This window comes from Pseudophryne corroboree, chromosome 5, assembly GCF_028390025.1.
Source record: "Pseudophryne corroboree isolate aPseCor3 chromosome 5, aPseCor3.hap2, whole genome shotgun sequence".
NCBI classification, from domain to species: Eukaryota; Metazoa; Chordata; class Amphibia; order Anura; family Myobatrachidae; genus Pseudophryne; species Pseudophryne corroboree.
The window spans coordinates 113,583,544-113,600,091 of NC_086448.1; the positions used below are offsets into that span (position 1 = coordinate 113,583,544).

The 16,548-nt window shown below is 44.9% G+C and overlaps 1 protein-coding gene across 2 annotated transcripts in view; it reads left to right on the forward strand.

Moving 5' to 3' along the window:
• Nucleotides 1-16,548, forward strand: part of SPAG6 (sperm associated antigen 6) — a 350,667-nt gene that overhangs the window by 272,012 nt on the left and 62,107 nt on the right. For both annotated transcript variants that reach the window (XM_063921580.1, XM_063921579.1), the window contains exon 7: nucleotides 10,116-10,268. In XM_063921580.1, the coding sequence (XP_063777650.1) occupies nucleotides 10,116-10,268 (153 nt within the window). The remainder of the gene's footprint in view (nucleotides 1-10,115; nucleotides 10,269-16,548) is intronic.

Consider the following 16,548-nt stretch of genomic DNA (forward strand, 5'->3'; position numbering starts at 1 on the left):
AACATCAGGGTCAACAGGAAAATCCATATCACAGTCTCTTGTGGCAAGTCCATCTTACAGGAGGAGAAAAGAAGAAATTTGTAATGGGGTACAGAAAAACAGTTTGAGGGGGAGAGAAACTTGTTACGATAATTAAGTTCTCTAGTCTTGTTGTTCTTCTTTTTCTGCTGTCATCTCAAAGGTGCTGTCTCTCAGTCTTCCAAACGAACATTCCGGTGATGCAATATTTCTTCCAAACCAGCGATCTTTCTGTAAGGAGCAAAAATATTGCATTACCATTTGTCTAGCTGATGTATGACATACCATCTTTAAACCATGAAAACATGAGTGAGAAGAGAGGAAAATAAAAAAACAAAAGAGAGAGAACAATTCATATGCATATATATATTACATAAATCAACAATAACCAGCAATAGGAAAAGAGAAAAAAAACATTTTTCGAACATTTTTTTTTTAAACATTGTCAGATCATCAGGCTGTCATATCTACATGTCCAATGGTTTCCTTGCGCAGTCCCTCCCCACCAGCACCTGCATTACTCCACTGTCTGTATCTGGCCAGGATACATTGATGCGGATAGGTCATGCTGGGGTTTGGTAGACTTCTGCAAAGACCAAGCGGATATGCAATGTTTGAGTCCTTACTAATAATCGTCAGAGATGGGGAGAGAGAGAGAAAAAAAAACATTTTTCACAAATACATTAACGATGTTTCACCTTGTCATTCCTGTGTCTTCAGTGAATGACCTCCCAATTTATTAACCGTTACCTCAGGCTTACCATCATTCCTAATGATCACCTTTCCTGACTACATATCATGGGTGTGGCCCAAAATTCTTCCTAAAAGATCCCTGATTATAATTGTGTGTGTTATAATTTTGCTCATTTCTTGGTCTAGGGGGTCTGACTTTATGTGGGTTATTACAGTTGCTGGCATAATGCCCTTCTCTTCTACAATGATCACAAATCCTTGGCTTTCTCCATGTGCTAGGGGCCTGGGGTTCCGGTCGACTTGATGCCTCCTCTAGTGCTTGGATGCTCAGTACCATCAACCGCTCTCCCTGTGCTTCCCTGGTTCTTTGGATATTTTGGTCATGCTCGATAGCGGACTCTCTTAATGCAGCCACCGAGATACCTCTCCAATGAGGTATAGAGGTTTGTACCCTAATTTTTAGTGTGTCTTTTAAGCTGTCCATTAATACAGACACAGCTACCTCTCTGTGGTGTATGTTAGTTTCAATGTCATCTATACCAGTGTACCTAGCCATATCCTGCAGAGCCCGGTGAAAATACTCTGATGCGGATTCACCTTCTTTTTGTTTTATTGTAAAGATTTTATTCCACTTTACTACTGTAGGAAAATATACTCCTAACTGTAGATTGATTCTTTTTACATTATCTTGGTTATACTTGTCTGTTAGTAGTACTTCCTCATCTAGCTTACAATCAGCGATAAATTTCAATGAATCAACATCGGGGGGTAAACATGCCCTCAAAACTGTCCTCCAATCTTTGTTATTTGGCTCTGCAGTGTTTCCTAGCACTCTAATGTATTTTTGACAAGCAACTAAGTCTTTCCTGGGATCAGGAAATTCAGACAGAATTGTTCTTAATTCTGTTCGGGAAAAGGGGCAGTACATGGCGATGTTCCTGACAGGAGTGACTCCTGAAGAGTCAGTTTTCCCATTTGGTACTGCAATTACCTTGACAGGATTAAGTCCAGTAACGTCATTCTGAATTGATTCCACGATATGAGGTACATTTGTTTGTGCGTGATGTATAATACCATACGTACCTGTGGACACGACCTCACCTGACCCTCCGTTAGGGGGTTTGATTACAGTCTTTACCGATTTGGTCGCGTCCACCTGGATGTCTTGTGTGATGGCTGCTGGAAAAGGCTCCGACATTGTGCTGGGCTCACTTTCTTGTTGGTGTTCCTGAGGAAAGTTTAACAAGGGGTGCGACTTGCATGGGTTAATAGTTGTACATTTAACACTTTCATTTTTATAAACCTTATTACGTTTGTTACATTCATTCTTAATATAGTTACTAAGTGCACTTTTATCGCACCCCATCGTGCCTTTCTCCGCAACCATAATCCTCTCCATTGCCATGTCTCTCCTCTCAGGATGAAAGTTAGGTATGTAAGTTACATTTCTTTGCATGTCACTTTCCTGTAGCCATATCTGTAAACAATCATTATGTTTAACTCGTTGTTTCCAGGATTTTATGAGACAGATCCTTTGCCTTAAATTATGCAATACCTCTAAGTCAAAACTACCTATCCCGGGAAATGGTGCCTTATCCCCCGCAGTCATTCGTGTCCATTCATCACAAAAGGTCTCAGTGTGGGGACCATACCTCCTCCACATTACTAACCGAGCAGACCCTCGGGGTCTGCAAGCCTCTGCAGTCTGAACCCTGACTGCTGAACGTCCCTGTGTTGTGCACTTGGCTTCCATTGTGGACCTTTTTAACACAGAAAAACTTCCTAAAATGCACCAAACACAGAAGTCTACGGTGGAAATCCTTAAAGCTCTTCCACTGAACTCCTTCTGCTCCGAGTACAACGAATCCGCCCCTTTTAGCAGACACGTGTAACCGTTACAGGCCCTATCTCTAGAGATTTTCCTGAGAGACCAGTGAAAATTCCCTTCTTTACACAAATCACGCTTGCATGTGCTCCCTACAACACGTATGAGGGCAAGATTTACGCATGGATATACTACCTCATATCACGTTGCGTTATTGGTCACACATACAACCGTGCGGTCCAATCGTACCACTTATAGACACTTGTTGCCCATAAATGGTAGGATCATTGGAGTCTCCCTACTGTGCTCCAAAACAGCCAGAGCGTAATACAACGAAAACTTTATCACACTCTGTTGCACGTTTTCACTCAGACCGTGCTCATCACATTCCACCAAAGATCACCCAGATCACTCAGTTCACAAAGCGGGATTCAATACACTCATACCGTTTTCAACCCACTATCATTCTTATAGTTTTCTGATCAGAAAAATCATTTCCCGTAGTCTGATAGCTGTCCCCAGAGGCATTACAGTAAAGTAAGGTATTTAAACTAAGTTTTGGAAAAACTGAAATTAATTTGTGCTATTATCACGTGGCTATGCTATACCGCCCCCACTAAAACAATGCTATTGTGCGATTTGAGTTTCGGTGGGCGTACCCAGACGCTCCGTTGCGTAATATACGCTGCGTGCGTCGGCCTTTGTGTTGCGTTCGCGAGTCTCAGCCTTTTGTTAGAGACACGTGTACGCTGGCCATACAAAAATACAATTAGCACGTTTATCAATGTAGATGATCTTTAACTGTAATCATCTACCAAGCACCACACAGGTCTTGCCTTGTATCTCAGGCGAAGCTGTGCGTGTGTTTTACAAATTACCCCTTAATGTATCGTTTTTACTCTTTAACTACCAATAGCAACAAATCTTTCTCAGCACGTTTATCAATTATACAATGGCAAACAGGAGAGTGATATGAATATACACGAAAAAGAAATGCAGCTATATGCGTGTGTACGCAAAACAGAAATAAAACAGTTTTAAAAGATACTAGTGTGTTGTTCTTACCTCCGGTTCCCGGATTCCTTCAGCACCCTTTACTAAGCGAAGCAGACGCTTATCCCGTCAGCACTGCGAAGAATATGATCTCCCGCCCTTTGCTGATGGATAATGTCTGCTGAAATTACCTAGCAGAGATATGTGAAGGACTGGACGAGCAGCCAATTGATAAAGCTAAATATTTATCTTATTTAAAACCCTTTAAGAGGCCTAAGAACACTGTACGCTATTGACGTATGGAGTACCGTAAGGGTACGCACGTTGCGTAGTAATCGCTTAGCCGAGGTCGAGACGCTCAAGCGTCACGTTCTCTCACGGCCAAGAGATCACAGGCAGGCACACTATTGGCTGCCGACTAACGTAATGATTTGCTATAGCGATGCGAACGCTCGAGACCACAAGGAGATCACCAGCGGCGCAGACGCTCACAATGTTAAACCTTTGTAACTATACCATAAAACAGTGTATTATGCAGTAAACCTTGGTGCAGAGATTGAGTGTAGATGCAACACCGTGTAACCTTATTAACTTAAAAGCTGTTCGAGCGTCACCGACACTCTGAGAATACTTAACCCTATAAGAAATACACAAATACCGTGCTTAGGGTCTAACGCCTAATATGAATGTTATACTTGAAAAAGAATAATACAATTACAAGTCACACACTACAATTTAACATAGACTAACTAACCAGATAACTACACAGTAAATACAATACAATACAATTACGTTTTAAGGGAAAATGAAAGAAAAAGGAGAAGAGAGAGAGAGAGAGATATGGCCCATAATAACAAGAAAGACAATATGATTGCGGAGAAAACTTACGCACAAGGGGAACGATCGCATGCGCCTCTGGACATCCAGCTCCCGATTTTCAGCAATGAGAACCGTTGAAGAGTGAGCTGGATGTGATCGGCTTGTCTATTTATGCCCCACACACAATACAATTCAATGGTCCCTACAATCTCATTGTTCATTGGACACAGGAATTCCTCCTCGCATCATAACAAAAGGTCATAGGTTGATTCATACAGGTGGGCTGTGACGATTTCCAACTGCTCAGGTGGGTGGGAAACTGGGTTTCCCGCCGCATGAATAAGTAAGTGCAAATAATAGTAAATGGACATAAACTTCTTATGTCCATAACTATTCGCACGAGCGATTAATCCGCTTCAAACCAACACCGGAATATTGCTAATTAAATACTCTTCCGATGGATACTAAACACCACAGTATTACTCCTGTCTGACCCTTCGTATCAAACAAAGAGGGATTTCTCTGTCCATGAACATGCTGCATTAACCAAACTTTCAGAATCTATCAAAGGGACCATGATCTACAAAATACATTATATAGTGGAAATATGTAACGAAAGAGTCGCCCGCTAGACGCATACAATCTCTACCGTAAATGCGCATACCGTGCGCCTGCGGGTGCCCGCAACAGCGAGTATGCGCACGCACGGGAGAGCGCACGCATGCGCAGCAGGGACACATATGAGGTGCAAATATGGCAGTGTGCATCGTGATATTTTTCTGACTTTGACAATATATATATATATATATATATATATATATATATATAATGTGTAGTAGTGCACCGTAACTGGTTCTGAAGTGTATGTGTGTGTGTGTATGTATGTATGTATATATATATATATATATATATATAATATACTATCGTGACTATCCCATGTATTGGCTGGGCTCCTGTGCTCCTGACTGATGAGCAGTCTGCCAGCATACTGTACATTGCTTGTGGCTGAATAGATCAATGTTGCAGGAACTGCTCTCATTAACAAATAATTAAAGTAATGCCTACAGTCTTTATGATGATTTGCGTATGTGTATACATATATATATATCTCCTATATAATAGCCCTGTGATTCTGTGCCTGAGTCTCTAACGCTGGGCGTGGCTAGGAGCTCTCATTGGGTTAGTGGCAGGTCTATCACACCCAGTCCACAGCTGATTGGCCGAGAAACGCCCTCCCACACAGGTTACATCCAGTGGGAGGCTCTGGTTCCCAGAGCAGGATTAGCAATGGGACTGATGTAGCTGCAGCTCCAGCCCCACACCCCAAAATAGTCCCACTGCATCTGCAGCAACACACCCTCCAACACTTTACACATAAACATTGATGCAAATTCAAAAAGGGGGCGTGGCCACTGGTACAGCGATGTGGCCACGCCCCTTTTCCTATACTTTCAATGGAAGCTTGGAGATTCAAAAAACGGTACAGACCATAAAAATAAGGGACTATACTTGCCAAAAAGGTGCAGCTGGAGGGTATACCACTGCATCTGCAGCAAGTGTCTGCGCTGTAGATAGGGGAAAAAACAATCCTTTTACTGCAGCGTCCTATGGTAGTCATGCCGAGTTGATCGCTAGCTGCATTCATTCGCTGTGCAGTGCTCAGGCAAAAACTCTGCACTTCTGCACATGCGTATGCAGCACAATGCGCACGTGCGGCGTACTATTACAATGAACGATGTAGTTTTACACAGGGTCTAGCGATGCTTTTCAGTCGCACAGGCAGCCCCAGAGTGATTGATAAGAAGAGGGCGTTTCTGGGTGTCAACTGACCGTTTTCAGGGAGTGTTCGGAAAAACGCAGGCGTGGCTGGCCGAACGCATGGCGTGTTCATGACGTCAAATCAGGAACTGAATGGTCTGAACTCTGAAGTGATCGCAAGCGCTGAGTAGGTCTGAAACTGCACAAAAAATTTTTGTACCCACTCTCCGATCCCTTCGTTCGCACTTCTGCTAAGCTAAAATACACTCCCAGTGGGAGCGTTTGCACGGTTGCTAAAAACTGCTAGCGAGCGATCAACTCGAAATGACCACCAATGTCTTGCTGCCAGTCCACCTGCCCCCTCCGGCATCAACAATCCCCACTCCCTAGCCGCGCCGCAGGTGGAACAAAAGCTACTGCGGCCACCGGCATAGATGTGTATGCAAGGGGCGCAGCGGAAGGCTTTTATAGCCCTCCCTGCACCGCATACTCTGAGTCTGAGCCCCGGAGCCTCCTCTGCGCATGATGTCACAGAAGTGCCTCCCCGCCACAGCTGCACCCAGATCCCCAGAGGCCCTGACTCCACAACACAGCACCTGGCCTCAGAGCCGGCCCTAACCAATATGATGCCCTAGGCCATACTTGCCTACCCTCCCGGAATGGCCGGGAGGCTCCCGAAAATCAGGTGACACTCCCGGCCCCCCGGAAAGGTGGGCAAGCCTCCCGCTTTCCCCCTCGGCCGCCCGCAGCAGTGAACAAGTAGGCGGGCCGAGGGGGTCCGATGACGCGATTCGCGCTGAATCGCGTCATCGTAGCTCCGCCCCCTGCTATGCACGGCCTCGTTTCTCAGCACAGCGGGGGGTGGAGTCACGATGACGCGACCCTGATGCAACGCCCCCGGACCGCCCATCCTGCTGCCGGCCACGCCCCCGAACCAACCGTCCTACCGGCCACGCCCCCCATTCACCTACAACGCTGCCTCCTCCCGGAGGAGGAGGTAGCAAAGTAGGTAAGCCTGCCCTAGGCAAGATTTTGGCAGGTGCCCCCTAGCACCACCGCTAGTTCTGCAGGAGATACCTGCCATGAGTACGCTGGCAGCTCTGCTAAGGTTGGGCGCCTTTTGTTTATGAAAATGCATCTTATTTGCATTACTATGTGGCTAGGATGCACATGCAGCTTCTGCTGATTAAAATGAAATGCAGTATGGCTATATTCTGTGTGCGACTGTGGCTGTATCTGCATAGGAAATGCTACATTACAGTGGTTTCCAAGAATATACTGCAACGTAGCATTTCGTATGCAGATACAGCCGCAGTCACACAAAGAATATAGGCATGCCGCATATCATTTTAATCAGCAGAAGCTGCTGGTGCCCCTAAGCATACCAAATGCCCTAGGCAGTTGCCTAGTTTACCTATGCCTGCCGGCCGGCTCTGCCTGGCCTGCCGGCCTGGAAGCCCCGAGATGGCTAATGTAACGGATAGAGTGGGTGATATCGCTGAGGGTAATGTCTGGACGCTGAATCAATGTAAAAGGTGACAGTGCTGTGCAGTCAGGCCGTTGCTAGGGTGTTTGGCGCCCCTCTGCAAACTATAACTTTGCACCCTCGCATACTTTACAAACGCACAGCGCACATAATGACCCCTGTATCAGAGACACTTACACATGTAATGCCCCCTGAACCAGTGACGCTTACACATGTCACGCCCCCCCTGTACCAGTGATGCTTACACAAGTAACACCCCCTGTAGCAGTGACGCTTACACACGTAATGCCCCCTGTAGCAGTGACGCTTACACACGTAATGCCCCCTGTAGCAGTGACGCTTACACACGTAACGCCCCCTGTACCAGTGACTCTTACACACGTAATGCCCCCTGTACCAGTGACGCTTACATACGTAACGCCCCCCTGTACCAGTGACGCTTACACACGTAATGCCCCCTCTACCAGTACCACTTACACACATAACGCCCTCTGTACCAGTGACGCTTACACACGTAATGCCCCCTCTACCAGTACCACTTACACACATAACACCCTCTGTACCAGTACCGCTTACACACATAACGCCCTCTGAACCAGTGACTCTTACTCACGTAACGCCCCCCTGTACCAGTGCCGCTTACACACGTAACGCCCCCTGTAGCAGTGCTGTTTACACGCGTAACGCCCGCTGTACCAGTGTCCCTTACACACATAACGCCCCCCTGTACCGCTTACACACATTATGCAGCAGTCACACACACACACACACACACACACACACACAACAGACACATATATATATATATATATATATATATATATACAAACGCACACATAAATACTGTACATACATTACACACATAGACAGTCACACATATATACAGTATACACAGACACTGTATATACACACACACTCACTCGCTTTCCAGACACTTATCTAATGAAGTCTGGCTGGCCGAAGCTGTAGCAGCTCATCCTCCTGCTGCAGCATGGTCCTGTGTAGCTCCGCCCCTTAGTCCCATCTAGCTCCGCACACTTTGGCTCCCTCCCGGCCACTGAATGTCACACAGGGGAGGGGAGGGGGGAGAGGAGGTTTTGTGCTGACGGTGCCGAGGGGGAGAGGAGGCTTTGTGCTGCCGGCGCCGAGGGGGAGAGGAGGTTTTGTGCTTCCGGCGCCGCTGCATGTGTGACAGCAGCCGGCAGCAGCAGCAGGGATAGCAGCAGAAGCTCAGCACAGGGATGCAGAGCAGGGAGAACGTCTCTCCTTCCTGGTGCCTCCCTGCACTGCATCCCTTTGCTGAGCGTATAGCGCCGGCCCTGTGTGTAGTGTCAACTGACACTGCACAGGACTCTCACCTTTTACATTGATTCAGCCAGTCACTCAGTTCTGCCAGCCAGTCTCTATTGTTAGCACCAGTGTCCCAACGCGCCGCATTATAGGAAAGTAGATGCACTACATAAACTACAGCTCCCAGCAGCCCTTAGCACCGAAGCTTTCCGCCACTTAGGGCTGCTGGGAGCTGTAGTTTATTGCGTACATCTTCTTCCCTGTAATGCGGCGCATTGGGACACTGGCGCAAACAATAGTGACTGCCTGCTGTGCGAGTCTCTGGGAGAGCCACTGCCAAAGGGAGGACAGCAGCTTAGCTGCTGACAGGAGGAGAAGCAGGATAAGCATTACCCGCCCCTCCCCCACTCACAGTACCTCCGGGCCCAATCCGTGGCACTCCCACACGCCCCCTCCAGCACCCGCGATAGCTCCGGACCCCCTCCCCCACCCACAGCTACCCCGCACCACCGCAACCGCCCCTCCCCCACCCGGGTCAACCCCGCTACTGCTGCTCCCCCATCGCAGCGGCTCCGGACCACCACCCGCGGCACCCACGCACCCTCCCCCACCTGTGCAGCTCCCGTGGCACCCCAGGATCCCATCTGCCTCTTCCCCGCACCCCCTACTCCCCCAACCAAAGCACCTACTAGGTAATTCACCAGGCCCTGCGTGCGCTGTTCACGCCGTTGCAAGGGGCTTCCACTCCTTAACCATTGCACGCCCTTTGTCCGTGCAATATTTAACCACTCACACAATTATGATTGGATGTAATACTCCATATAATAAAAATATTGCACGCCACAAGGGTGTGCAAGGGTTAAGGGGGCGTAGCCCCTTACGACGGTGTGAAGAGCGCCCGTAGGGCGCGATGAATCACCTAGTGTGTGTGTATATATATATATATATATATATATATATTATAATTGTTTTTATTATTATTTAGCAAAAAGTTTGTGTTGCATTAATGTAAGAGTTATTTAAATCTGTATGTTCTCTTTAATTGCTTTCTCTGAACCAGCCTAAAGACAGACTTTCATGGATATCGTTCATTGCAGTAGTCCATTGTTTCAAACAGGCTATATATTAGCAGACATTCAATAGCTATAGAATTACTTCATTAATGATTAAATGTTTATAAGATGCATATTTTGTTTATCGTTCTTCTGTCATGTTTTCGTGTATTTATTCCAGCTGTCTCAGCTCATAGTGAATGCAGGAGGAGTGGCTGCTGTCATAGACTGCATTGGGAACTGCATGGGGAATGTGAGACTTCCTGGGATCATGATGCTGGGTTATGTCGCAGCTCATTCTGAGAACCTGGCAATGGCTGTCATCATCTCTAAGGTCAGTCACTGGATGAAACTGCGTTCCTTGCTGAAATCACATGTATTTATATTATGCAACGCTTTACAGAGAATATTTAGTCATTTGCATCGATCACTGCGCCAGTGGAGCTTACAATCTATGGGGGTAATTCCAAGTTGATCACAGCAGGAATTTTTTTAGCAGTTGGGCAAAACCATGTGCACTGCAGGGGAGGCAGATATAACATGTGCAGATAGAGTTAGATTTGGGTGTGGCGTGTTCAATCTGCAATCTAAATTGCAGTGTAAAAATAAAGCAGCCAGTATTTACCCTGCACAGAAACAAAATAACCCACCCAAATCTAGCTCTCTCTGCACATGTTATATCTGTCCCCCCTGCAGTGCACATGGTTTTGCCCAACTGCTAAAAAAATTCCTGCTGCGATCAACTTGGAATTACCCCTTATATTTCCAATCAATTTATTGTTAATTTTGCCAGAAGCCAATGAATCTGTCAATATGTTTTCAAAGTGTGAAGGAAACTCACACAAACATGAGGAGTACATACAAACTACACACATATAGCATGTGGTCAGGAATTTAAATGTTATGTGAACTACACCACCATGCTGCAATATATAATCTAATAATTGGATTAACTCACGATGTACCGCCGAAAATGACCTGCCGAGTGATTCGAAACGTCCGAAATCTACTACATATGTGTATAATGAAAGAAGCCCACCATCTGGACGGTATCTTATTCAAAATCGATTGAAAATAAACTGTCTTCCATGCAATTTTACATTATGTACAAACATTTTGAATAGCATTTACTATGCCTTTTTTGCTAACCTTTAAAATCTAGGGTTTTTTTGTTTGTTTTTTTGCCTCGCACTGTATTTTCTAATATCTTCCTTTATATGTAACACCTTTTTGTTTCTTTTTTTGTTTTTACATCATTGATTAAAATAACTGAAGTTGTTTTCGTATAAGCTCAGGATATGCTATAGGTAATGTTTGTGCATGTGTGTCAGTCAGTGGCATCATAAGGCGGGTGCAGGGTGTGCGACACCTGGAGGAGGGTGACACCAAATGTTGGCTCCTCCACAGTGACAGGAGCCAGGTGCTGCAGTGTGAAGGTCTCCTAGAGCACCCCGGCTCCTGTCATAGAGTGACAATTCCGGGATGCCTGCGATGCCACGACCCCTGTATATAAGGCCCGCCCCTTTTTCCAGCGAGCGCGCCGGGAGATCAGGGGTGCGCACCGGGTGTCACCACACCCGGAGACGCCTCTGGTGTCAGTCCATGTATGTGTTGTATTTCAGGTTGAGCATAGGTACAAGCATTAGCTGTGCAGAAGTTCAACTCTGCAGCATTCAGTAAACAGGAAGCTGGTAATTACAGTACTAGACATTTAATATACATTTTGATTGCAAATGATAACTCTCTGTAATCAGCATTATCAGATGTTTTAAAAGATTTTACTGTTATAATTTGCCTCAATCATTTAAGATGTAAATTAAAGTGACTTAGATTATGGTTATTCTTTTTGTATTTTTTTTTTTATTATTATTATTATTATTATTATTATCTTCCCCATGTGGCTTCTCTGTATTCAGCCCGTTTCTGAGGAAATTACTGATGTCTGTTTGTGATCGACATCACATGTGCAGTGCAACCTTTATTACTTACTATACATGTTAAGTATCCCATATCCAAATATTCAGAAATAAGGAATTTTTTTGAGTGAGACTGAAATAGTGAAACCCAGTGGCGTAACTTCATCCCAGTTGCCCGGAGGCAAGATAAATGTTGGTTCCCTCCACTGCCGACTCTTCGACTTTGTACATCTAAGCACGAAGTAGCAGCATGAGTCACCCAGCGCCAGGTACCAGCTCTAGCTGCCAGAAGAGAATTGCGCAATGGTGACTTCTAAATATGCTAACATGAGGCTTGCTGCCATGTTTCCTCTCACTGTACTCAAGCTGAACAATACTTATATACAGGGTTTAGTAAAAGGAGAGTGACTGTACACTCTGGGCCTGGGATTTCGGTATAAAAGGGGTGTAATACAGTTTTTTTATCCAGCCAAATCAATTATCATCTGATTTTAACATGCACAATTTGCATTGGTCAGTCTAACGGAAAAAAGAAAAAAAAATCTGCATATATCTAGATTATGAACTCTGACATAACCTCAACATGACCCCTTCCATCAGGCACAAAATGCTCTGTTCCTGGATTTCCCACTTAATTTACGAATACAGTCACCTGTGTAAAAAAAACATCCACCTCATCTATAATTTGTCCAACATAAGTGATTGCAATCGTAAATTAAGTCCAGGAGCAGTGCATTTTGGGTAAAAACTGGAGTGGTCCAGACCGGCTCCCTGCAACAAACTCTGCAATTAAGAAGCTTGTAGTGCTTGTCCACGTCCGGTCAGTGTCCTGTCTGGGGGTGGGTGGGAGAACTGTCTGTGACTGCTGTCACCAGGGAGGTGGGGAGGAAGAGATTACAGCTTCCCCATATGGTCCGGTGATGGGTAATTACCGGAACATTGTAATCTATCCCTCCCGGCTCCCTGGTGACAACTGTCACAGGCACCTCCTGGATGGGGACGAGCACTACATGCTCCAGAATGGCAGTTTGCTGCAGAGAGCCGGTCCAGCCCGTTCCGGTTTTTACCTAATCCCAGAATTTTGTAATTGATGGAAGGGGTCATGTTGAAGGTTATGCTCTGTTCACCTTCAGGCAGTCAATGCACTAATTTCCAGTCACACAGGAACTAATGCACTCTACAAGCACCCATGTCACATTAGCTTAAAGTACAGTAAATGACTGAATGATTCACACGCGCGCCTTCTCTCCTGGAACAACTATCCAGGGCACTCTCCTGCAGCCTTTGTTGTTGCCGGCAGGCTGACTTTCAATGTAGCAGCCAGTGGCAGACGGAGCGCTTTCCCGGTGACCCTGCAGCGGATGTCAGGTGCTGAGCTCCGGTTTAGTGGTGCATAGTCACAGCCGCACCTCCCTCCTGCACACCCGCACTGTGTGTGGCTGCTCCTCTATCAGGCCAGGTCACGTCCACGACCAGTGCAGACCACAGCAGCAAAGGCACGGGAACGGGAGACAGTGGAGTAAGTGCCCCCTGCAGAGTTGGAGACCGGCGGCAAAAGATTCCATTGTCTCCGGGAGTTCCGCCCCTGGTGAAACCTTTGTTTTCTGATGGCTCAATGTACACAAACTTTGTTTAATGCAAAAGTATTGGCTAGAATGACCTTCAGGCTGTGTGTATAAGGTGTATATGAAACATAAATGCATTCTGTGCTTAGACTTGGGTCCCATCGCCACGATATCTTATTATGGTATGCAATTATTCCAAAATACGGAAAAATCCCATATCCAAAATGCTTCTGGTCCCAAGCATTTTAGAAATGGGATACTCAACCTCTATATCTGTGTCTCTGAAATAAGGCAAATTTAGCTCTCCTGCTGCTGTGGAATCGCAAGTCCCAGCAGGCTCTGGCATCTGTAGCTTACATGCCTCCTCCAGAAAACTTTTTTGTTTCTGGTTTAGCTATAATCACATAAAAAGCCCTTTAAAAGTATTTTATTACACTGTGCCTCTTTCCAAGTATAAATGGAGTTGCTGCTTTCGACATATAGGTGGAAATTGTAACATCATGAGGCAGTGCTTAATATGAGCTGAGTAGAACAATGGCATGTTGTCTTTTATCAGAGGTTCTCAAACTCGGTCCTCGGGGGCACACACAGTGCATGTTTTGCAGGTCTTCTCACAGAATCGCAAGTGAAATAATTAGCTCCACCTGTGGACCTTTTAAAATGTGTCAGTGAGTAATTAATACACCTGTGCACCTGCTGGGTTACCTGCAAAACATGCACTGTGTGTGCCCCCGAGGACCGAGTTTGAGAACCTATGTCTTTTATTGACATTAAATTGGATAGATATATATATATATATATATATATACATATATATATATATATATATATATATATATACACAGCCCGGCACTCCACTAACTTCCATCCTGGTGCCATCCATAGGTAAATAATGAATAAACATGAAGAAAACAGTGGCACTCCGGGATTTAGGTTGAAAAATATGTATTCAGAGGTATCACATAAATGCCGAAACGTCTGCATTTATGTGACACATCTGAATACATCTTTTTCAACCTAAATCCCGGAGTGCCGCTGTTTTCTTACTGTGTGTGTCTGTCCTGTCTGTCTGTCTGTCTGTCTGTGTATATATATATATATATATATATAATATATATATTATATCTAGGGCATTTTAAGAGAGGAGGAGGCCCGTGTTCAGCCTCCTCCGTTCGGGCCCCCTTCTCTCTGCCCGGAGTGCTGTAGAGTCTGAGCACTAGAGGGCTCAGACTCTACTGCGCATGCGCAGATCTCCGGGAAAATGGCACGGCGGCATTTTCCCTGAGATTTCTCTACTGCGCATGCGCAGAACTCTGTGAAAATGGCCACTGAGCCATTTTTACTGTGTTCTAACAGCGCTGCGGATGCCGGCACTGGACTTCGGAGGGGTGAGTATTTTAAAAATGGGTGCAGTGTGTGCAGTGGGGGCCCCCTCTGGTCTCAGGGGCCCGTGTGCACTGCACATACTGCACCCATTATAGAAACGCCAGTGAGAGATATTAATAATTTCGGACGTAGACCCTATTATCGCGCTAGCTAAGTGAATAAGCTACAACCTCTGGAATTACCCCCTGTTAGGTGGGGTACAGAACAAAGATAAAAGAAAGAATTTCCCAAAGGAGATAGAACTAGTGCTCTGGTGTATAACAATATAATTGTCTACTTAATTGTTCTTCTTAAAAAATAATTTTATTTTATAAAATGCAATACATAAAACTGTTTGAAATCATCAAATGATAGTCAATGATGCTTTATACATGAGATGATTAAGAACAATGTTCCATTCTAATCATATAGCATTATGACAATGACTCTTCTTTGAAGAACTGACCAAATCGTTGTCTCAAAAACCCAACGCGTTTTGTCCTACGGACTTCATCAGGGGCTTTATAATCAACAGACTTCAATACAGATAATCAGCATAGTAAATCTTCGATAAGTAGACAAATTATCAGAACGGTATCAGATTATATTTCACCTCATGGGTTATCACTTCGCTTATTCAAAAGCTCATATGACAATTATTTCCCAGGATTGGGCCAAAATGATTTTACAAAGAGTTAGTACAAATGACTGTAGCAGTGCCGGCTACCGGGCTCCTCATATATATATATATATATATATATATGTGTGTGTATGTATATATATGTGTGTATGTATATATATATATATATATATATATATGTGTGTATGTATATATATGTATGTGTATATATATATATGTGTGTGTATGTATGTGTATATATATATATATATATATATATATGTGTATGTATGTGTGTATATATATATATATATATATATACACACAATATAAATAAAATGGATTAGTATGGCCTTTGTACAGCTGCTCAATCATTCACATACACAGCACATTTTCTTCTGCATGAGTGGTAGCTTACTAGATGTTTCGGGGGCCTATATATTAATTTGCAATATCTGCCCATGAAGTATCAATTCTTAAGAATAAGAATCGAATTGCTGCCAGAATGCGTACAGGTAGAGCAGTTGGACAGCACTGACCTGGTGTAGGCCTTGGTCACTTTCACAGACACTCTACACTAGCTACTCTGCACTCCTGGGACAAGTAACAAGAGGGTCGAAATAGATCTCATTCTAGTGGGAAAGTTATTGTAAACAGTCGGAAGAAAGTACTTGGTATGGGTTAGCAGAGAAGAGAAGCCCTCAGTGAAGGGGTGAGGTACAACTGATAAGTATGTAATTACAGGTTGTGTATCCCTTATTCAAAATGCTTGGGACCAGAAGTATTTTGGATATCGGATTTTTCCGTATATTGGCCCTCATTCCGAGTTGTTCGCTCGTTCTTTTCCTTCGCATCGGTGTGATTTTCCGCTAACTGCGCATGCGCAATGTTCGCACTGCGGCTGCGCCAAGTAAATTTGCTAAGAAGTTTGGTATTTTACTCACGGCATTACAAGGTTTTTTTTCGTTCTGCTGATCGTAGTGTGATTGACAGGAAGTGGGTGTTTCTGGGCGGAAACTGTCCGTTTTATGGGAGTGTGTGAAAAAACGCTGCCGTTTCTGGGAAAAACGCGGGAGTGGCTGGAGAAACGGGGGAGTGTCTGGGCGAACGCTGGGTGTGTTTGTGACGTCAAACCAGGAACGACAAGCA